This window comes from Crinia signifera, chromosome 1, assembly GCF_055691185.1.
Source record: "Crinia signifera chromosome 1, ASM5569118v1, whole genome shotgun sequence".
Taxonomy (NCBI): Eukaryota; Metazoa; Chordata; class Amphibia; order Anura; family Myobatrachidae; genus Crinia; species Crinia signifera.
The window spans coordinates 191,724,182-191,749,506 of NC_139217.1; the positions used below are offsets into that span (position 1 = coordinate 191,724,182).

Consider the following 25,325-nt stretch of genomic DNA (forward strand, 5'->3'; position numbering starts at 1 on the left):
CTCTCGGAGTCTCAGCATTATGTCTTGCGTCATATGATGCAGAGACGTTAGCAGGGGCATTTTAAGTGAGGAGGAGACCCACATGCAGCCTCCTCCATCCATGCCCCTCCTCCATGAGAAGAGTAGTGTAGTAGGGTTTCACATTTCTGCAGTGCTGCTGTCCCCGTCACTGTAAGTATTTAAAAAAATTGATGCACCCATTATATATATACCACTGGACGCTAGGGTTGGAATGTAATGCCACGCAAGTTCAGTGGCAGTGCAGGATACTGAATGAACACAGACTGTTTTTTAAAGGGGCTTACAAGGCATGGTTTTGCCTTGTAAGCAATTGGCTCGTTAAAAAAAAACACGAGTTTTGCCGCACTGATGCCGAACTTTGGTTGTATTCATTCCTCCCCAGATGTATGAAGATACATCTGTAATGTATCATAATGTGCTGTTGTGATCACTAACTTCCAAAACATTTAATTCAATGTACATAGCTGAGGGCCTGGTCCATAAGTGTAAATTATATAATTGAACAATTTTATAACATCATTCTTACTTTAGCTTTTTGTACACGCATACAGTATACGGTCTTGGGATTTCATGAAATTATATCCTAAAACCTTGATGGCTAACCTTGACACTCCAGCTTACACATCCCAGCATGCTCTGCATCAGATTTAGTATGTCCAAATAGCAAAACTGAAGCAGAGCATGCTGGAATGTGTAGTTCAACAACAGCTGGAGTGTCATGGGTAGCCATCAAGGTCCTAAAACATTAACTATTGAAAATAACACCCTTTTAACACCACCGCAAAAAACACAGGTTTTTCCCTTGTGGAATCAAGCGGTGTAAAAAGGGTTCAAATACCAGGTCAGATCCGGGATTTGGTTGTAAAAGGGGTATAATCAGTATCTCAGCTCCTAATTCCAATTTTGATCTCTTTCACAGTGATACGCTTTTACTTACATTGGGGCACACAATACAAAAATACAAGAAGAGCATGCAAATACTTTAGCAAGAGTGCACTTTAATGTACTTTTACCCTGATTAGCTGGGTATGGATCATTTGGTCTACAACAAGTTGTTAGACAAGCATTAGGTCGACACCACTAGGTCAACATGGCTTTAGGTCGACATGAGTTAAGGTCGACATACACAAAGGTCGACCTGATTGAAGTGGATGGTAGGGCAGGAAATACTGCCTGTCGGCACATGTAGGCTCAAAAAACAGTAGAAAAAGCCCATGTCGATCTAATGACCCTGTCGACCTAACGACCCTTTCGACCTAACCTATGTTGACCTAACTGCATGTTGACCTAAACTTACGTCGACCTATCTGTATGTCGACATAATGCTTGTCGACCTACTTGGTGGTGACCCAATGACCGTTTCATTGATTAGCTTTAGTTCCTTACTTACCGTAAACATGTATTAAATAGTTAACTGCTTTATTTGTCATTGTGGTGGTGATGATAAGATGGTTGTTTTGTGCTTGTTAGAATAAAATACAGGGTCTCTTTTGTTCATAAAATAGGCTAGGTCCTAAATCTCTTATCTAAAAGCTTGGATTAGTAGCAAATGTAAGAAAAATACCCACTAGCAGCTTAGAGCTATAAACAGTTTTTTTAGTCCTAATATTGTTGCTGATCCTTAATACATTTTGTACAGCATGTCATCTTAACAACAGCTGTAATGTTAATCTCTTCTGTAGTCTGCTGCAGTCTTCTTTACATAGAGAAACATGTTCACCTGTTATAGGAGGTCATATAAAATGGCTTTTGCCACATACAGTACCTGTACTTTCTATTGCAGGTGGAGAGTAACATTTTCTTTATGTCACCATAATGCCAATGTGTTAATAAATAAAATAATGTGTAAGTACAACTAAAATAAATATTCCTAAAATACTTACTGATGCAGAATAAATGAATAGGCAAGGATTTTACAACTTCTACTACAATTAATATTTGATCTTATTTCATGGAATCATATGTATTAAGGAAAGTCAATCCCAGGCTATATTTTCAATCCCAGGATACAGAATTCCAAATTTTAATTTGGAATTAAAAAAAAAAAAACACTCAATCCCGGGATATACATGATTGAGTTGGTCAATGCTAATACAAGCCCCCCACCCCAACCCCAAATTAAAAAAAATAATTTACCCAGCCACAGGAAGCACCTGTCTGCTGAGAGGTTCAGTTCAATAAACTGACAGTACAACTAGCAGGCTGCAAGCAGCTTCTTGGCGCTGCTTTGCTATGGGCTTGGTTGTCTTTGGCATTTAGCAGAGAAGCAACTGCAAAAAAACAGACACTGTCACACACAATGGGTGTGGGGCTAGATCAGGCATTCCCAACCACGGTCCTCAAGGCACACCAACCGTCCAGGTTTTGTAGATATCCAGGCTTGAGCACAGATGACTTAATTAGTACCTGAGTGATTCTGATTAAACCATCTGTGCTGAAGCCTGGATATCACTAAAACCTGCACTGTTGGTGTGCCTTGAGGACTGTGGTTGGGAATGCCTGGGCTAGATGGTGGTAGCACTGTAGCTGCTGTCTGCTGCAGTGCTATCACCATCTAGCCCTCCCTCCTTCTCCCTTCCCAGACAGTTGTTATGCCCCTCTTGAGTCACGTTCATGGGTCAGACATAACGCCGATATACACTGGGTGACTTTGAGCTGAAAGTCCGTCAAAACAGCAGGTTTGAGCGGCTTCCAGCTGAAAGCCGCCCAGTGTGTATGGCCGAGCGGTGAGCGCTGCTGTGCACTCCCGCAACATAGCCAGGAAAGCCGCTCATAGTCGCCCAGTGTGTATGGACCTTAAGTCCCCAGTCCCTTCTCCACAGCTGTTGGGCCCCACTTTGTGAGAGACTTGTACCCATGGCCAGCAGTCTGTCACTCACACGGCCGCACGTCTACCTTTTATCCATGGTGTGGCGAGCAAGCACGGTGCGGTTAGTTTAGCAGAATGCTGCATGTGCTTAGTGCTGCCCGACATAAAAAAATAAATAAATTGCGCTTGCAGTGACTAATCTGATATCCCAGGATTGGAAGCACCTATCCCATGATTCAAATCCTGCCAATTTTAGGCCAAATTCCCATGATCTCACCCATTCCAATCCCAGGATTGGCCTCCCTAATTGTGCTGTAATAAATGACCACAGTTTAGCTACCAAACTGACTTGAAGAGCATACTGTTTTGTGAGGGAACTACATTACTTTTCTTACTGTTTTCTTTATTAACCAGTGCACAGGTTGAATCCAGTTTCAAATAAATACATCTCAAATTTGTAATATAGATACAGTTTAGAACCCAGCACTCTACCTTTTTGATAATGAAACAACAAATGATAACGACTTTGCTTTAGTGTGGTAATTAGCCAATGAGACTATGATTTTGCTGCCAGTATGGACCAGGTGGTTGGTGAGTGCTTCTTAAGAAGATGAAGATGTAAAGACTTATATGAGATGGTAATGATTTTTCCTTTAATACTTTATAACATACTAGTACACTTTGTCAAGAAGCAAGGGTTCCTGATTGCCAGCTAATTGACTTAGAATTGCATTTGTATCAGGGCTTAGAACAGGCACCAATTAACACTTGGCAAGCAAAAAAAAAAAATCATGCACATTTGACTTTTAAAAGAGCTATTCTGCGTGACTTCAAAAGTAAGAAAAAAATGTGGAAGATCAAACATCCAGATTTGAGAGCAGCCTAATGGTTCTCCCTTGTAAAATCATTTCAATACTATTAATAACACAAAGGACAGAACACTAATGAATATGAATACCCTAACCTGTCTTTATTAATGCAGTGTGCCAAGGCTAGCAGGATAATTTAAATTAAACATAGATGTCAGGTAAATCAGGGGATTTAAAGACTACAGTATATAAGTAATTCACCAACTTTACAATCTATATTTATTACATAGATGCAGCCTTCATCTTTAATGTGTATTGGCAGACTAACTATCATTAATGGGGGGTTTTTAAGACCATTTTGTTCTACACATCATCAATTTCTCTCATTAATTAACCATAATATATTGTGATAAATCAAAAATACAAAACTATGGTTTACAAACATTTGCTTGTGGCACTCATATTTTTGTCCTCAATTAAAAAGTTTTTAGGATAACTTGTATTTGCAAATCTATAATGGTTGCAGGGTGTGCAAAGCACAAACAGACCTCTGGGTCCAGGGGGACTTGCACAACACTGAATGCACTAATTATAATTACCCCTCCAGAGTACGGCATTGTCTGGTGCTACAGAGATACAAAAATCACAGGGAAAATGGCATGGCAGCCATTTTTTCAGATTTGCACATTCCCAGTAGATTCTGGCACAAAAACAGAGAGTAGGAGATGTGCATAGAGCCTGCAGACAGGCCCTCTCCTCTCTTAAACCTGCCTCTGCAATAGTTAATAAAATAATAAATGTGATTTGTTTCTCATCATAACCTTCTCTTTGTTTTTTTGTACTGTCATGTACTGTACCCTGAGGGCCTCTTGGTTGTAAGAATTAAGTAAGATTATTGGTACTGTAGTTATTCATAGTAAGCCCTGAGGGTAACAACCAGTTGAAGTCAAGTAATCTCTTCTCCTCACAAACTATGCCCATTCAACCAAGTGACTTGTGTCAGTTGGTTCAATGCCTCCTGGCCAAACAAAATCTTTGATCCAAGTGCAGTATAAATCATAAGTTCATTAAAGTCATTCTATATTAATTTGTCATGCATTTACAGTCTGTATTTACCAAAGGAACAGGGAAATAAATCAAATTTACGCTAAAACCATTTTCCAAACTGCTCACGTTGTTATTGCTCATACTGTAAAGCACAAATTAAAATTGTGCAATTGCAAATCAGTGTTGTAAAGTCTTCTGAAAATCAGTGACAAAATCAGATTCAGAATAATCAAAAACTCTAAATGTGAAAAACTAAAGTAAAATAATGCTATCTTCACATTTTACCATATTTCAGCAATTTTAGCAATACGTGAGACTTAAGACAGTCATTTTACATTAACTCCCAATGGTTAATAATATACCTTGGTTCCATAAAATGATTAGCACAGCAATGCAGTGTTAATCATGACTTATGACAATTTATTTGTATCCATTAAACCTAAGCTATATTTATATTAAACTTTTATTGCCTTTCTCCATTGACATAGTTCATAATCATTTTAGATTTGCTAACAATGGCTATTGAGAGAGACACATTTATTAAGAGTTACTGTAAGTATTATAATGCTCAAGTTCACTGCTGGATTCTAATAAAGTGAATTACTTAGGATGGAGAAAGGAGCTTATAGTACAAGGAAAGACCTGGAAATGGGCATAGATACATTGATCTTTGAGTTTAGAATACATAGCATAACAAAGCAATAATAAGACCATGGGTCCAACATCTTCTGAACTAAAGAGTTCTAACTATGAGCAGTGCTATTATCTATACACTGTACTAAAATGATCTTACTTCAAACATGGGACCAGATGTACTAAGCTCGAAAAGAGATAACATTAAGAGTGATAAAGCACCAGCCAATCAGCTCCTAACTTTCATGTCAAAGGCTGTTTTTGAAAAACAGTTAAGAGCTGATTGGTTGGTGGTTTATCACTCTCGATTTTATCACTTTTCCAGGCTTAGCACATCTGGCCAAGAGGTGCTGTCACAGGACTGACATTAGGAGGAGACCTCGTTGACTTCAAAGGCCTAGGGATGGAGTATGGTGTGGCGCCCGTCACTTAAGTTCTTGCTCTTTTCCTTGCATATTCTGATATACAGTTCTCTCTCCCAGCCAGATTAAGGGTAACACGGGCCCGGAGCTTTAAAAAAAAAAAAAAAAAAAGTCTATTTTAGGAAGCAGAGATGTGACCAGTGCTGTGTGGGCGAGGCCAGTGACATGAAGGCATTTATACCCCATACACCATCAACCCCAGTGTCTCCCTAAATATGTAAAAGTAATGTAAAAAAAAAAACTTTGAATTTGTTTATGATTAAGAGTCATGATGATGATTGGAAAGGCTGTTGGCTATCATCGTCATGTCATGATGGTGCAATAGATCCAGGTCCTGATCTCTCTCTCTCTTTTGCAGACATTGTGCAGGTTTCCTTTGGTTGAAATGTTTGTCTATCTGGTGCACCGATACACTTACTGCAGTGGTGATTTAACAAGTGAGGGGACCTGTATATGGGTGTGTGCCCCCCCCCCCCCCCTTGAAAAATGGCATCAGTGCATGTGCAGAAGGTTGCAATGTCTAGTGCAGTGCCGGAGTCCCAGCTATCTGGGATGCCCCCCTCCCCCTTCAATTGACAAAGGGGCCCGTGTGTACTACATAACCTGCACCTGACTCATTATAGATAAACCTGAGCACAAAGCAACAAGTATGCAAGTGGCAATTTGTTAATTTACTAAAATCTCTTACACATTGCATATACAGTCAATAATCCTCATTGAGTCCTAACATGACTTTTTGATAGTTAGTAAAACCCTATCTTCCCCCTTCAATTGAGATTGCAGCCAAGTGTCTCCTGTTACACCATCTAAACTTGGCTGTCGCTACTCTCTGTGGTGAAGTTTTTACTAGAAGCTTCACATGAAGAATTTGATATACATTATATGTAAACATTAGCAATGAACATTCATTTTATGTAGGAGAAGATTTTGTCTGCTTTCCAGTTTCTGAGGGGAAAATTGGACAGCACGAATGTACTTTACTGGTAGCGGTTTATTAGGAGTATAAAATGCCACTGGCAGATGGTAATGCCTACAAACAGGCAGCGTCAGGTGGCTCTTCAATCTAATTGATTATTAATATGACTTCTGTTAGATTTGTTTATTGAGAACAGCTTATGTTTTCCTCTGGTTAGCAGGCTTTTAATTGGAAATTCAGCCTTATATCACCTAAAGGCAAAGAACCCGCTGAGCTAATAAACAATTCTCAAGTGATCTCGTACCTGGCAGAATGAGTGACTGTATTTAGTAAGAATATATTCATTTAATAAAAGAGAGATTTACTAATGCAAAATATGTATCTTAATTATACTGACATTTGCGCTGTTGGAAAGCATGTCATAAATTTGCTAAAAAATATAAATTTCTTAATGTATTTCCCCATTGTTCACATTGTAGAAACTAAAATACATTAAGTTGTTTGAAGGATTGGTTTTAGTGAAACAATACTAATAATAATGTATAGTAATGAAAGAGAAACACAAGCGATAAAATGGAACACTAAATAAAATGTTGCAACCTCTGTGTAGGATAAAGAACTGCTTCGAGCCCATGCAGTCTCACAGTGAAAGCAGTAAGCAATCTAGATTAGCAGTGGCACAATAAAACAAGAAAGGTAGAAGTTCCAAGTAACAGGGCTGGCAGAGAATACAAACAAGGAAGGAGTTTGTTTCGTGTTTATTGTGAGTTTTTAACATTCTCGCTGCTTGAGTTCAGTGTTTACTTTTGTCGTCAATCAAAATAAGTATTTTCGAATTATCTGATTGTGCTACAGTGTTGAAATATACATTTAATTGGTAATGATGAAGCACTTAAAATTGAGATCCAGATTAGTGCTTTATACATATGCGGTATAATGTCTGTGGTATGAATTGCCAAAAAATCATCTTCCAAAAGTTCCATGCCCAGCACATAGATATGCATGGCCTGCCTGCTGATAGGGATTGGATGTGTCATGTACAGGGTAGGATTGGCCCATAGGTGTACACAGGTAATACATGGTACGCCCCTCTGTCTGGAAGCCCATCCTCTCTTCGAGGGGTCATTTGCTTAGTAGAGCATGATCACACATGATCTTGGGTACTGTGATTGATTCTTGGTTTCTATGATACTTGGTCCTGTTCTTTGCATGTCATCTCTAATGGTTGGTGAAATCCCTGGTGGCTGGCCAAACACGTTAGCCTCTAGCCATTAACACTTGATTCCCTGGTGGGCCCTTCACGACCCAGTCTGACAGTATCCGTGCACCAGTGTGTAGGTGCAAAGTGGAGTGGTAAAAGAGGCCAGGAGGAGTTATGCCATATGATAGAGCAGAGGTTGTTAGGTAGTGGGGCTTACCGGGAACCAATTACAATTATTTACACTTAGTGAACTATGTGTAGGGCACCATTTTGCCCAAATACAGTATTTACTGTTCATGGCAAGGGTTTAACAAGGTGCTGTAAGGTTTTCTTATCGATTCCGGTCTATACTGACATGATAGCATCAAACAGGTAATGAAGATATGTTCATTTCATATTCATGTTCATACTGTGACTATACTGTCCCATTGAGTTGAGATCTGGTGACTGTGTAGGCCATTAAGACTACACTCAACTCCTAGTTATGTTCATGGAACAGCTTTAGATAGTATGTTTGTAATGCTTTATAAGATGGTGCACTTTGGCTAAGCCAGGAACTTGAAATATCCATTAGACAGCAACCCAAATGATCATTCAGCAGTTATGTGTTATGAATTATGAACATCCAAATTTTCATCTGTAATAGAAATTCTGGCACAATATCAGTGGTTGGCACCAGCATTTTGATTGGAGGCAATTCAGTTAAATGACCACCTCAATTGAGAATCATATGGCTGAAAGTCATTTATTCAGTATTATAGAAGTCAAATAAATTGCTGTGATGGGTACAGAATTACTTTCTGGACTCATCAATCCAGGGCAAGAGTTGTCAGGGGACTTAGAGGAGAAACTGGGGGAAAGGTGCAAGGTTGTTTAGTGAGTTGCTGTTTATGTCAATACCAGCCCATCAAAAAGACGGAACAACATAACAGTAATGTCACGCCGGTGGTTGTGCACAGCCAAACGGAGCAACACTATGTAGCCGCCAGGGCACACATTTAAATTTTCTCACATAGAGGTGAGGAGTACATTATATGTAGTAATGCTCCAATAGCAATAGTATTTCTTTTTTTGGGGGGGGGGGGGGGGGTGGTGGGGGTTATGCATATGTAGAGTTTCTTAATTGTAGATCTTAGCTATTTAAATAACTGCCTTGCTTTACAATCTTATGGGGCCTACACATGTAGCGATTTACGGGCATTTTCTAAGCGATCTCATTAGATCACTTAGTAAATGCAAGGTGATAGCGATCCACTGTCTCGCATGTCGCTACTGTTCGCCAATTAATATCCAGCATGCTGAATATTAATCTTTTAATCGCCGGGCAGGACCAGCGTGCTTATCGGAAAACCATTAGCCCTGACAGATCGCCCAGCACACATCGCTGACACATCACTGAGCGATCTTGCTGAGAATTCTATGCAATTTAGCAGCACTCAGAACTCTCAGCAACTTGCTGTGTGTAGGCCCCATTACTTTTGGCTTTGGCTGCCGGACTTGCAGCGCATTATATCTGGCTCAAAGAGAGAGGTTTATTCAGTTTATTTGGAGTGAGTTGTGTAGAGAGATAAAGTAACAACAAATCAGTTTCTGTCATTTTTCAAACAGATTGTGTAAAATGACGTAAGCTGATTGGTTAGTTCTTTATTCATTTAGAAACTTGCTTTGATAAATCTCTTCCTGTGTTCTTCTCAATTTACAAGTGGTTACCAAAACTCTGCAGCAGGCATGTCCAAACTATGGCCCTCCATATGTTATGAAACTACACAACCCAGCATGCCTTGCAATCATTTTAGCTTTCCCTAATATTAAAGTTGTGGCTAGGCATGATGGGACTTGTAGTTTCACAACAGCTGGAGAGCCATAGTTTGGACATGCCTGCTCTACAGGCTTGCAGGTAAAATCCAAGTAACCAATATTACATGCATATTTTGTAATAAGTGTTGATGCTGGTGTATTATATATTTTTACACTGAGGGCAATTCATAGTCATAAGCAGCTCAGTCTCCAAGATGTGCACAGCCCTACATAATGGTAGATGCCTACATTTAGTGCTTTGCATGCAATTTGGGGGCAATTGTTAGCAACTTATGTTGCACTCTGCATCAACCCTACATTTGTAGAGACTACAGCAGCATCCTACCCCAAAATATGTAAGCAAATTCAGCGATCGAACTTAAACCCGTCAATCAGCACGGAGTACGGAGCGCCCCTTCTTCATGCTCCTTAACACATGTAAGGTACAAATGCAATCATTCCATAAAAACAACCAACATTCTTTTCTAAAAATAAATAAATAATGATATTTGTTTGGAGAAACATTGTCTCGCAGGTAAAATCCAAATAACCAATATTACAATCATATTTTGTAAAGTGTTGATGCCATTAGCACTTGTTAATGGTCATTTAAGTGACTGCCTTTTAAAAAGTGATAATGGATATCACGCTTAAATACCAGAGTGTCTGTATGTGCAGCTATCCCCAACAGACACAAGGTGCAAATTCTGCTTTATGTTCAGAAACAACAGCAAGTGCGGAGCCAAAGAATTGGTGTTTGTTTTTGCAAGAAACATTTTTTGTTGTATTGCTTTATCCTGCACAATGGCTGAAAACAATATACTACAATCTGTCTTCATATACTGTTCAGTTGACTTGCAGGTATTTTCAGCATATATCAAGTTACATGGGCACAGTGCCATTGCGGAATTAATCTGCTAGTGAACTTATTTGCCTTGTGCCGTATTTGCTATTGCATTTCCCCAATGACTATACAATTTTATTTTTCTACTTTTTTATTTGGCAAGAGAAAACTCTTAGAACACGTTTCTTAAACAGCATTCAGATAAATAAATCTTTCCAGCAATCAAGTCATTTAGAGCCTTCTGTAAAATAACTGATGTAATTTTTTTTTTTTAATTGCTGGCAGGTTTTCCATAACTTTATTGGTCAAATTGAAGAGCAAATACACAGACAGGAAAGTGTAGCAACAAGTGCCATCACCATGTGTTTCATGAAGAACTGTTTCAATTAACATTAATGTAGAAAATAAAATTCGTAATTACTCATAGAAATCCTAGAGGTCTCTGTTTCTAAACATGGAGTTCCTGCCAAAAGTGTTCAACTTCAAGATGACATTAGCTTGGCGTGGTTGAGTTTACATCCGATAATTACTCCGCAATAGCTTCTCTCATTCATATAATCACTTGTTTGATTAATGTACTCTGTATTCATTTATTTATGTAATGAAATTCTGCATTGCACAGAATATTCTTGTTTCAATGCAGTAATTGTGCAACATGTCCTAAGGCAGAGTATGGCTAGAGTACACGCTTTTCTGAGTAGCTGTCTTTTCCAAACTCTTCGCTTAGATGCTGGTAGTTACTAATGCTTATATAATGCTTTATTTTCGTGGCATGTGGCAGTTTTCTTTTGTTAATTGGAACAAATGTGCCAATTATGGAGATTCATCTCTTGATACCAATCAATGAATAATTAGACATAACACATCTGTCCCTGAATGGAGGAAGGAGGTGAACGCAGACAAATGTACTTGGAACAACTGTGTGAAATTTGTTCTTCTCTACCCGTCATTTGCCAGAGAAGCACACTGGGTACTGTTCATCCCACGTATATTCATTAAATGATATTCTCTTATTTTTCAATCCCCATTTGATTAAAAAAAATAATAATCTAACTGTAGAGTTATAGGGAGATGATAGAAAAAAAATAATAAGTTATAATGCATGTTTTCTGTGGGTTTTCTTATACCCTTCACAAAAAGTCACTAGCAAGCAATGTACCAAATTTCACTTTTATTCAGAAAAGCATAATTCAGTTATACTAAGCACACATGCAGTATATAAAACTAACGTAATAGATGATATGTCACATGCAAAAACGTATATAAAACTGTCATATTTAGGGGTACATTTACTAAGACGGTAGTTCTATTGACGATGGGATGCTGCCTATAACCAATCAGATACTATCTATTATCTTCTAGAAAGGGCAAAATAAATAGAATTAGAATCTGATTGGTTGCTATGGGAAAATGTCCCATCTTCAATAGAACTCCCATCTTAGTAAGTTTACCCCTGTATAGTCTAATGCAACATTTTCTAAAATACTGGGTATACAGTACAGATGGAGAGCCTGTCAGAAGGGGGGGCGCCCGCACAAGGTGCGCGCCCCATTCCGTTGGCACCCTCCGCCACTTCCCTGCACCTCCCCACAGCCCCCACTTCCTGCCTGTCTCCCTGAAGTGGAGACGGGCAGGAATGCTGCTTCCCGCCGCCTTGCTGATGGGGGGGGGGCGCGCAAGCGTGGGAGATGCTCGCACGTTCCCGTCAGATGGAGCTCCTGTCCGCCAGCCTGCGCCAGCTATCCTGCAGGGCGGGAAGCAGCATTCCTGCCCGTCTCCGCTTCAGGGAGATAGGCAGGAAGTGGGGGCTGTGGGGAGGTGCAGGGAACTGGCGGAGGGTGCCAACGGAATGGGCCGCGCACCTTGTGCGGGCGCCCCCCTTCTGTTGGCTGGCGCAAGGTAGTAGGAGATAGGTACTAAAAATGGGTTATGGTATGACAGCCATTAGGTTTTTATTAGAAAAAGCTCAACATTCACAAGGTCAACAGATAAGAGGTTGACACAAACAAAATGTCAACATGGTAAATAGTGACAAATGAAAAGGTCAACATGAGTTTTTCATGTTTTTGTTGTCAGATTGTAGATTTCATCAGTTTGGATTTGTTATGGCATTGCTCTTACACATTCATGTAATTAAGCTCCACTTATTTCTTCAGTGTGAAATCCCATTTAAGTCTGTGTCAGTGTAGGCCTTAGACATGTAGCATAAAAGTCATATGAAGTAGAAGAAATAAAAGCTGAATAAATTAGCTCATTAGACAAGTGAGCATCCTGCTTACTCCGTGTTTTCATTTCTCTTTCCACTTTAAACTAATAGTTTAATCTATTGCTAATACTGAAACATTCGATTTAGGCAGCAATTTACATACATAGACCCTTTGCAAATAGCAGGTGATCTGTCACACAGTACTGCGGATAATACATAAAATTAACCAATTTGCAGAAGGAATAGATATTTATTTATGACACAAGATCTCTGCATCTATTTGTTATGCCTTTATCTGTGCTGCTAGTATCAATCTGCTTCAGGACATTGGGTGATTATTAATGGCTTATGACAAAACTGAAGAAGTCGTTTATGGATTTCTGCTCACCAATGCACTCTTGGCCACCGTACTGAGCCGAGAGCTGTTCTGCTTTGCAATTACATGCACAGTGATCATTAAATTGTTTCCAAAATATAATATTCTTGCAATGTGAAAAATATGCAATAAAACTGTTTCATTGACGGTGATAAGATTTGATGTAAACGCCAAGTAGACAATAATATATTCAAATGCATTCTTTTATAGGTGGAATGGCTGAAAAATGAGGATATCATCGATCCTGTTGAAGATCGTAATTTTTACATCACAATTGATCATAACCTCATCATCAAGCAAGCAAGGCTTTCAGACACTGCTAATTATACCTGCGTGGCCAAAAACATTGTGGCAAAAAGAAGAAGCACTACAGCAACAGTAATTGTTTATGGTGAGGCATTGATACATTTAGTTAGGAATTATAGGTCAATTGCACAGCTGGACTGTTAGAAGGGGCAGTACAGTTTCATGGTGGGTACCATTGATGCCTCACACCGCTAGGGTCATGAGTTTGATTCCCAACCAGGGACCCATCTTTGTGGAGTTTACATGAGTTTCCTAATGACAAAAATTCCTGGGCACTAAAAATTATACATAAGAAAATTAGTGTAGCTCCTAGATAAGTGAAAGACCATATAACCTACACAATGGGGGGAATTAATCGAATACATTTTTTTATAATGTCTACAATGCATATTGTGCCACCTTTGGGGTAATTCTGCATTGTGCAACTTGGTTAACTGCATGAAAAAGTGGGGTAAGCGAGTATTCTTCACCAAACTAATGGTTGAGATTTTTGGGGATACAGAATAAATATATGTAATGTGATTTCTTAATGTTTTTAAATGTAATTTTTCAATTTCAAAACAAAAATTCCAATCCATACAACATCGCGAAATACCTGTAATTATTTGGTAAATGATGTTAATTAAGGCATCCAAGTGCTCTATTATTCTATGGGAGGGGTGCACATCTGGTTCTGCACTGAGGGCCTGATTCAGAGTTGATAGCAAAAGCTAAATCTTTCTCAAATGGGCAAAAAAACATGTGCACTACAGGTGGGGGAGAGAGAGAGTTAGATTTTGGATTGGGGGGTTTGAACTGAAATCTAAATTGCAGTGTAAAATGAAAGCAGCCAGTATTTACCCTGCACAGAAACAAAATAACTCACCCAAGTGTAACTCTCTCTGCACGTTATATTTGAATCCCACTGTGAACCACATACAGTAGGTGATGCTGTGCATGCAGTTGCCCCTTCAGGGCTTGGCGCGACTCCATTGACTATGGGAGATACGCACCTAAAGCACACATGAATGATAAAGAAAACATTTCCTTTACATTCCTCTCTCAGCCAGTTTTATTATATCACACACTGTGACATCACAACTTGTGATTTATCTATTATTATATCTATTATTATTATTTATTTTTATTACACATTGATATACCTGGAGCACTTGTGATATAAAAAATAAGATAACCCTATTTCGTTTGTAAGCTGCTTATGATCAGAAATGTTGTTACCTAATTATACTAATTAGTCTATAATTTTTTGCTCTGGGCTGTTTCTAGTGAATGGTGGTTGGTCAACATGGACTGAGTGGTCTGCGTGCAGTAATCGCTGTGGGAAAGGTTTCCAGAAACGCACAAGAATGTGTACAAATCCTGTGCCACTGAATGGAGGATCTGTCTGTGATGGGCAAAATGTTCAGAAGATAAGCTGTACCACGCTGTGTCCAGGTAATACCACTGCTGCCAACTTGTCACCTTGTTATAGATTGCAGATTATGATGTTTACTATTATTGCACATTACCAATGTTTGGCCAGAGCAGATAACTGATAACAGCTACTGCAGCTACAGTGATAACAACATGCAGTAATATCATATACTGTATGCATATCAGTAAATCTATACTTTACTACTTAATGATATTTAAGCAGGCTTGCCTACCCTCCCGGAATTGCCGGGAGGCTCCCGAAAATTGTGTCCCCTTCCTGGCCCCCTGTGAAGGTTGGCAATCCTCCTGCATTGGCCACGCAGCCCCATCACCCCCCTTCTGTGCAGCACTAATTATCGTTTTTTGTGAGTCCGTAGTGAGGGGCGGGACTAAAATGATGCGAATTGCATCATTTGCATCATTTTAGCCCAACCCGCGGACCCGCAAATTGCTGTGTTTGACTTCATAGGGGTGGGGCTTGGGGATGTCCGCCCCGCCCCCCTGACATGCTACTATTGGGTCTCCTCTCTGGGCTTCTTCTGGAGAGGAGTAAAAAAAGTCAAAAATAATTTATTTAAGTATATTAAACTTTCTACCTAATGCCAAGAAAAACATTTGTATTTCTTAACTATTCTGCAATGTTTTAACCCATTTTAGAGGATGGTGAATGGACAGGGTGGAGCAAGTGGTCAACCTGCGGGACTGAATGCACACATTGGCGCCGCAGGGACTGTGCTAACCCCCCACCACGAAATGGAGGGAAAGACTGTGAGGGCCCTGTTCTACAGTCCAAGAACTGCACTGATGGATTATGTATGCAAAGTAAGAACAAGTCTGCATAACTGAGAAATACTAGCTGCATGCTTTGTTTGTTCTTTGCTAATGCCAGAGATCCTCGTTAATCTCTGGATTTTTGGTTTTCTAGTTTGAAATTTAATGTGTATTTGTGTTTGCTCTGTGCTTTTTACCATTTTTTTTTCTTTCATTCAAATCTCAGTAAAGTATGTATGTATGTATGTATGTGTGTATGTGTGTATGTATTCTTGGCTTTACCTGACTGCATAAGATACAGAAATGATCATGAACATTTCATCTCCTGCAATTTCCAGCTGCACATTCTCCACCAAATGCAGATGTACAGCAAGAGAAGCCCATATTATTTATTGATTGTAATTCATATGTCCACCATGTGATAATTAGGTGGCAACTCATGGTAGTATGTAAAATAGGCACTGTTCATAAACACCTACATCCTCATCTGTAATAGGGATGACCATTGAGCCTGGATAGCTTCAGACTTTTAATATGAGGGTCCAGGTTTCAGCAATATTTAGAGCCCTGATAGCTTAGTCATTAGAGCATCAGACTTTTAATCAAAAGGTTCAGTTCCCTGTTCGGATGAGTGTTCTTTAAACAATGGCATAAAACCATGTGCAAAAAAACATTGATGGTTTCAACCAGTAATAGTCATCCCTGCGGGATGCGGTCATCTATTAGAATGAACTTAGGTCTACAGTCATTAGGTCGACCCCACTAGGTCGACTGGCAGGAAGGTCGACCTGACTTAAGGTCGACATGGGCCAAGGTCGACATGACTTAAGGTCGAATTTGCATAAAGGTCGACATGAGGAAGGTCGACTGGTCATAAGGTCGACATGGGTTTTTCACTGTTTTTTGAGCCGACATGTGCCGACAGGCGGTATTTCATGCCCTACCATCCACTAGGGCGTGGTGGGAGAATAAAATAGAGTGCCGAGCGCAGCGAGGCACCGTGCCCGAAGCATAGCGAGCGTCCGATTCTCATTGCCAACTGTGTCCATGTCGACTGTGTCGACATTCGGATAAAAAAACAGTGAAAAACCCATGTCGACCTTATGACCAGTCGACCTTCCTCATGTCGACCTTTATGCAAATTCGACCTTAAGTCATGTCGACCTTGGCCCATGTCGACCTTAAGTCAGGTCGACCTTCCTACCAGTCGACCTAGTGGGGTCGACCTAATGACTGTAGACCTAAATGCAGTCTGACGAATGATCCCATTCCCATCCCTGCTTTAGTATTCACTGTCATGCAAGCTAATCAGAGCCTGGGGATGGGTTTAACATGAGCAATGTGGGTGGAGCTAGGCTGTGTGCCTCAGTTCTCGTGGAGTTAAAAAAACATTGGGTGGCTCTGTTTTATCGATGACAGGAAACCATCTGATTCTCCCACGTCTATGGTTAAAGTATTTAACATCAGAAGAAGAGCATCAACAATGGTCATCTATAGTCTGTAACATATGCCACTTTGTATGCGACTAATCATCATCAGTGAATTCTTTCTCCTACAATATACTAGTTATTATAAGAGACACATACTTTTGCTTACGTCCTGGTTGGCATAGCCCTTAGATGGGTTAAAGAGCCCTCACTGAACCTTGTCTGCATGAAAATGCCCCATCCTACTCCAGTTCCACCGCTTCAGTGTACAGTATATTCCCGTGAAATGCCTATGACTTGCCTGTGTCCATTTTCAAAGAGTGCCCAGTGCAAATTCTGGGAAGATAGGCTCCCAATATAGGCAAATGTTCAGCTCGGCATGAACCTCAAAGTTTCTAAATAACAAAATAAGCTGTTGGAGAATATTTTATAAGTAGAAATATCACTCATACTTCTGAATGATATAGATGGCCATCTTGCTGATATATTGTATTTCAGCTTGCAGGCATGCAATACATGCAAGGACTTGTAGTTCATCATTCTGTGAACTAGATTAGAATGTTACTATTGAGCTCTTGTTTTTATTGCTATAACTGTATGAATTGATTGAAAGATTGGGAATTGAATTGCAGTTAAACGCCTGTTCTTCACTAAGTATACATTATGTCCTTACCTTATATAATGTGGTTTCTATAATCAAGGTGCAGTTCAGTGCTTCGCCATATACCAATGGTATAAAACTGAATGTACGGTACTGTAATTGTCTCTTTAATAAACTATTATTATTTAATAATGTACGTTTTTGCCTAGATTTTTTTTTTCTTTTAAAGCCAATTTGTTACAATTTTCACCTTTCTTGCCTTCTTTGGCAGCTTTTCTTCCTTACGGGAATTGTTCGACACTATAATTCAGTAAATGCAATAAAACACATATAGGGATCACCATTTATGGAAATAGGATATTATATTTTAGATGTATTTTCTAGATTTGCCTGTTTCATTGAATGCATTTACATGACATAAGCTCAGGAGAGATTCCTATTACCATCATTCTTTTATAAAACCCTGTAACAGAGAATTCCGTAATGAAAAAACACAGTTGAATATTGACATTCTTAGCCTTAGGGCTTCCAGCTCCTTAGTGTCTAAGTTTAATGGTAATATTTTAATGGTTTCCTATATACAAGTCAGAAATGTATAATCCTGCTCTATGATCCATCACTGTGAGAAGATTGATTTGTCATGCTTTATAGCTTTGTCTGAAGCTAACAAGTTGATTCACTTTACCTCAGTCTTTATTTTTTTCACATCTCTCTGCTTCTGGGTGCTGTCAATAGCTTTGTCACTTTAACATTATAATAAGTTCAGCATTTCATATGTACTGGGTTCATGAAGGGGGTAAAAGGTGATCATCTAAAATACTGTAGGTTGCAACAAATCGCACTGACTGAGAGGCACACAATGTTGATATCAGGTGCATTGAGGTCATTTTTGCCACTGTGCAGGAACCTGAGGTGCGATTGACTAGTGATAGTGTACACACAGAGGATCTATCCACAAAGTGTGTTGTAGTCAGCATTTGGGGCAGGTAACGAGGTGTGTTGTGACGTTTTCTGGTTATTCGCCAGCCACTGTGAATTTGTGTAAAGCTGAAGAGCCCCAGCATCTTAGGAGCACTGCACAATGTAAGACTGCTTAAGGGTGCACCTGATGTGCATCCAATGATCACAAAGTTTCTGTCTATGTATGTGAGTGGTTATCTCGATGCATAATACAGCGGTTTAACAAATAGTACATGGGCAGTACGGATGGTGTAATGGTTAGCATTACTGCCTCAAAGCGCTGAGGTCATGGGTTTGATTCCCACCATGGCTCTAACTGTGCTGAGTCTGTATATTCTCCCTGTGCTTGCGTGGGTTTCCTCCAGGTACTCCGGTTTCCTCCCACAATCCAAAAATATACTGGTAGGCTAATTGGCTCCCAACAAAATTAACACCAGAATGTGTGTGTGTGTGTGTGTGTGTGTGTGTGTACATGTGGTAGGGAATATAGATTGTAAGCTCCACTGGGACAGGGACTGATGTGAATGTTAAAATATTTTCTGTAAAGCGCTGCGGAATATGTATGCGCTATATAAGAAACTGTTAATAAAAAATAGTATATTTTCACAAATACCCTGACAGTGAAATCACAGCTGTGCATGTGCGTGTGCCCATGCATCTGAATTCCAGTCTGAATCAGGCTAACCGTGAGACTGTTTTATGAAGGTTTATATTTGTAGTGGCATTTTGTCTTGTTTTAGTGGTGTAATCTGTAGTACTGTCCCTTTTGTATAAGCTTATTTATGTAATGGAGAGATTTGGTAGAAAAGTCCACTGATTTCTCTCTCTATTGTCTGAAATAAGAGTGTAGTATATGTGTTACATTAGCATATTTGGGCTGTCTATATACAGCGAGTGTCTAGATCAGGCATGTCGTTGTTGAAACTACAAGTACCATCATGCCTTGCCACAGTTTTGCTATTATTGAATACTTAAACTATGGCAAAGCATGCTGGGATGTGTAGTTTCACAACAGCTGGAGGGCCACAGTTTGGACTTGCCTGGTCTAGATACTCTCTTGTGAGTTCACACAAACATATCAATAAGCACTTTGGAGGGGTAAAGTTTACATTTAGAATAAAGTGCCCTTCTTTCCTAGTGTTCATATTGACAACCATACAGACTCACAGTCTCCATAGTCTGACATTAGAAGGGGTCATATTGAAGAGCTCATTGACTTTCAATGTCATAAGATGCCACCTTTACCACAAGTCAGTTTATCAAATTTGTGCCCTTATGGATCTGCAACTCATGCCACAGAAATGGTACTGCCAAGTGATGTAGTTCTCAGGGCCAGACATATCAAGCTTCAAAAAGGAGAGTGATAAACAAGAGCCAATCATCTCCTACCTGTCATTTTTCAAACTCAGCCTGCAACATGGCAGTTAGGGGCTGATTGGCTGGCTGTTTATGAAGCCTTGAGTCCTGTTGGAGAAAGTGCACTATGTAAATTAAACTTACCTTATCACTCTCCATTTTATCACATATTGAAGCTTGATACATGTGGCCCTCCGTGAGAAAAAAAATTGTCATCACTCTTTGCTGTGTTACAAACATTGGAAGCAATGTTAGCACAGTTTTTTTTTTTTGTAAGGTGAATGGATTAGACTTTTATTGACTAGCAATTGCAATAAAACACAAGGCTAAATGTGGGGTGGATTAACCACTGGGTGACAGGGGCATCGCCCTGGAACCCCCACACATCAGGGGCCCCCACACCGGCACTGCTGTGCCGTGGCAGGTGGGTGGCAGGCAGCAGAGTTGGGCAGGTGGTCCCTGCGGAGGCTGGGCAGTCAGCAGCATGGTCCCTGTGGCGGATGGGAAGTCAGTGGCGTGGTACTTGCCGCGGATGGAACGTCAGAGGAGGGGGTCCCTGCGGCAGATGGGAGCCGCAGGGACTAGTAGCGGTATTAGCGGTGTAGGAACTGGCTGCTAAATGTAAAACCATATTTTAAAAAGACTGGCCGGCCGTTTATTGGCTGATAGAATTCTCTCAGCCAATTAGCAGCAGGCCAGGCTTTTCAAAATATAGTTGCACATTCAGCAGCCACTTCCTACCTCACCAATACCGCTACTAGTTCCCATCCGTCGCAGGGAGCGTGACTGCCCATCCACTGCCCGGATCCCCACTGTCTGGACCCCATGCTGACCAGGTACCACCTGCTTCCATCCCAGACTGGGGGGGTGGGGGGGCACAATTTTGTTGTCCAGGGCCCCCACAGACCTTAATCCGGCCCTGGGCTTGAGTGATGTTAAGCAAACTGACATGTACATTCTAGAGTGACAAATGATGCTTCACAATGTGGCAATATGGTGGATTTCTGTCTGATAAGCCATAAAGAACAGCTGATGTACTCAATTTTTGACAACTTAGTAGACACATTTTAGACACAAAGTATTTCAATACTGGATGTGGCTGTTCCGCAGTACAGTAATTGGTTGTTTAGAGGCAATATAACAATTGTGTACTACTTGTTCATTGTTTTGTTTATAAAAAAAATACAGCCAGGGACTAATTTTTTCCATACCATGGAATTAGCTATGGTTTCCTTCATAGTTTGTCTAATTGCACAGCATGTAAATTATACCCGTGTGAGCTATTATTTTAATTTCTGCATAGAAACAAAATCCAGCAGGAAAAACAAATTTTTCATTTCCACAGCTAAAATGTCTCCTTATTGATCTCATCTCCTTAAACTTCTCCTGACAGTAGTGTCTCCTAAGCAGTGGGAACTCACAGTCATTGTAAATACAGACTGCATGAATGCATTTGTAAAGATTTAATTGGATTATTGTCGCATTTATGCCTCTCGATTAGTGGACCCATCACTTCATTAAAGTCACCATGAAGGATCAATATAGCCTTCATTGGGCTGCGTATTCCACTACAAATCCACATTCCATACAAATATTGATTTTTGTTTGGATAAAAATGGTGAATTATTCACTGTCGTAAGTAATTACCGTATGTTACACATAACGCTGTAGTTTCTGTCTAATGCTCACTGTGGTATTTCTGCTAGAGCTCAACTGTCACATTTATTCAGAGTCATGTTCTCACTGGAAAACAGTCACGTAAGAGGGAGTTCATATCGTCTTCTTAAGCCGGCTGAGAGTAGAGAGTCATTAAATCTGGTACTTCTCTTCGAAAGGGAGTAGATTGACTATAGCAACAATTAATACTGACAGTATACTATGCTCTTCAGATAAACTCTACAATGGATTCTAGTATTTTTATTGCTAGATTCTAGGTTTTACAATATTGAATATGTAGCTCATGGAAATGAGGGAGTCATCTGTGGGATTATTTGTCTTTTCAAAAGAATCCCATCTAAAGCTATAGGGGTATACTTATTAATTATTGTAGTAATAGTAATTATGGATTGTCTGCATTTACCAATAAACACAATGCAAGAACAGATGCTCCAAGTGGAGCCCGACTTTGTAATTGGTTAGAAGCAAATAATTTCATGTCTTCTGGGACCCTGGCACACTTTCATTAGCTATGGGGTCCAAGCTCCGGAATGATAAATAGCAGTATCTTTTTGGCATTAGAAGCATATGGGGGCTAATTTTGCAGTACCACAGCAATATGAGGAGGAACACCAGGGTCCTCATTCCATATATGGTGGAATTGCCCCAAGATTATTGAGTTCTGCTTAACCGTATACATCTAGATATAATACACTACTCAAACCTTATATCAATGCAAAGCTTCCCATTGCTGTCCCACCGGGGACCTGATTCTGGGTCGCTATGCACATATGTGATGACTGAGAGTGAATGCTCACAGGTGCTGTTGTGATTGGGACAGGTGGGAACAGAAAGTTAAAAGAGAAGGGATGGGCATTCCTGGCCGGTAACTGCGTAGTGGCTTGAAGAGAATGCCAAAAAAGACAGCCAATAGACATTGCTGCATGTGCTTTTGCATGAGACTCAGAATCAGGCCTAAGTCTGGTATTCCCAGTGTGTTTTATATCTTGTTATTGTAATACATCTTAAAGACCTTCATAACATGTTATGGTGCCCACTCTCATTCAGAGTTCACGAATGAAGGGTTCTGGCAGTTAAGTCCCGACAGTAGAACTGCCCGGAGGGGCAGCCTAACACATCGAAGCCTATACCCAGGGCTTAAAGTGGTCATGCAGAGGTGGGGGAACTCATTTCTCTATGCCACCTAATTACCCCCCTCCCCCCATTAGGCATAGACAGGGCCAGTGGTAGGGTTTTTGGCATCCCCCTGCAAACTAAAATGCTATTCTGTAAGAATTACTGTGCAGGGCCAATGTGGAGGTAAAAATGTTCCACCTCACCATTAGAGGTGGTGGAACTCAGTTCCACCCCGTTCCCCCTCGCTTTAACCCCTGCCTATATCCCAGAGTTATATGTACATTTAGGGCCTGAATCATATTTGTAAGCACACCTAATCATTTGTGTTCCTAACAAAAACATTTACATGGTGTAATGCATATGTTTAATAGGTTTATAAAGGACGGACATTTTTATGTACCTTATATTCCTCCTGCATGGATGATAGATTTGCAGCTTACAAAACATGCAGAGACTTTATTTCACACACCAGCTTGTGGTACTCTCATATCATTATACAGTCCTTGGCTAGTTGTGTGCTGCAGCCAAGCAGAGAATGAATTTGGAACTCTATATTAAAGAGAGTTTGGAATTAACTTCAGAATTCCACAGTGAATACTCTGGGGTCCCCTGAAAATCTCGGCCCAGTTATTGCTGCCCTGGGGAGGCTGGCATTTATTTTATTATACTGAATTGCTATTACCATGCATACTCATTATAAAGTATTGTATTAACTCATATGTAAGCCATTCCTATTCTCAATTATTTAGCTCATCTTACTTGATTGCTTCCCAATCATTTTCTAAATTGATTTGTGCACTATACCAGCTTCCTGGTGTAATTATCACACTTGTCTAATAAAGCAGGTAATAGTAGGATGCTTCAGCTCTGTTGTAATCATTACAATCACAATCCCGTTTGTGTGTGTGTGTGATGAGAAGGAGGAAACAGATTCTATAAATTACATCTGCCATTAGCAATACCCAGAGTATATTAATACATTGCTTTATTGCTTGTTTAAGGGTGTATTACAATCATAGGTAAAAAATAAGTGTGTGATTTTGTCTACATGATTGGAAGAAATGTAGAGAAGCAGATTGCTTCTTTCTGCCCTCTGTTTCCTTTACTTCTTTTTAATTGACTTTTACATGACAGTTGTACAAAACTTGCACCACATGGTTTACTCTACAATCATTGTGGATGTAACTCTGTACTGTATACTGTTTATTAGTAACTATCTAATCATTTGAAACCAAATAAGTGTATGCACTTTTTACATCCAATCTAAAGGTGTGTACACACTTCTACAATTTAGACTATATATACAATTTAGACTATCTGCATACAATTTAGACTATATAGTGCAGATCTGCACTATATAGTCTATGCAGCCAAGACTTTCTGGCTGCGATACGGGAGCACGCGTCGGGATCGCAAGGGTTAAAATCTGTGTGATCTGCATGCGATCCAGATGAGATTTTGACTATATAGTCAAAATCTCATGCACATTGTACAAGTGTGTACACACCATTAGTTTGACAAAAGAGAGAAAAAATAGCTTAAGTTTGAGGAATGGATTCTTAGGTGTTTAAAGAGAAAAAGTAGTGTAGTTGTTTATATTACTGTTGTTGAATTACAGGGTTAGTTAGCTTATTATCTTTGAATCTGACCGACACAGTGACAGCCTACATTCTCAGACAAGCTGGCAAACAACCTGTCAACCAATGACCCCGCGTCAGCTTGGAGAGGCATGCAAGCTATAACCAACTACAAGATCTCTCGAACCCCCTCCACCATGCACCAGAAACTAGTGAATGAGCTGAATGATTTCTACTGCAGGCTCGAGAAGGAAGCTACCTGCATCAGTCCTACCCCTGACCGGGGCAAAACGGCTTGCCCACCCTCCTTCCAAAACTGCCACCCCCAGACTCTCCGGGTGGACCAAACAGAGGTAGAAGGAATGTTCAAGAGAGTCAACCCTAGGAAAGCTGGAGGCCCAGACGGAGTGTCTCCATCTGCCCTCAAGACCTGTGCAACACAGCTCGCCCCTATCTTTACCAGGATTTTCAACACTTCACTAGAAATGTGCAAGGTCCCCACCTGCTTCAAAGGCTCAATTATCGTACCGGTTCCCAAGAGCTCAACTGCGAAAGACCTCAATGACTACAGGCCGATTGCACTAACATCGGTGGTCATGAAAGTGCTTGAACGTATAGTGCTGAACCACCTTAGAGTTGTGACAAATGCTCACCTCGACCCCCTGCAGTTTGCCTACCGAGCAAACAGAAGTGTCGAGGATGCAGTCAACCTAGGGCTGCTCCACATTCTACAGCACCTGGACAGTCCAGGCACCTATGCAAGGATACTATTTGTTGATTTCAACTCGGCATTCAACACTATCATCCCTCACATCCTGGAGCCAAAACTCCATTCACTAGGAGTCCCAGAACCTACATGCTCCTGGATCACTGACTTCCTGACTGAAAGGAAACAGGCGGTGAAAGCAGGCGCATTCATGTCAAACACATGCACAATTAGCACCGGTGCCCCTCAAGGATGTGTCCTCTCCCCCCTGCTCTTCTCCCTCTACACAAACGACTGCACCTCAGCAGAACAGTCAGTAAAAATTATAAAATTT

At 40.2% G+C, this 25,325-nt stretch overlaps 1 protein-coding gene across 3 annotated transcripts in view; it reads left to right on the forward strand.

The window, feature by feature from the left end:
- UNC5C (unc-5 netrin receptor C) overlaps window positions 1-25,325 on the forward strand; it is a 326,346-nt gene that overhangs the window by 233,282 nt on the left and 67,739 nt on the right. For all 3 annotated transcript variants that reach the window (XM_083179068.1, XM_083179070.1, XM_083179069.1), the window contains 3 exons: window positions 13,292-13,472; window positions 14,654-14,821; window positions 15,458-15,622. In XM_083179068.1, coding sequence (XP_083035194.1) covers window positions 13,292-13,472; window positions 14,654-14,821; window positions 15,458-15,622 — 514 coding nt within the window. The remainder of the gene's footprint in view (window positions 1-13,291; window positions 13,473-14,653; window positions 14,822-15,457; window positions 15,623-25,325) is intronic.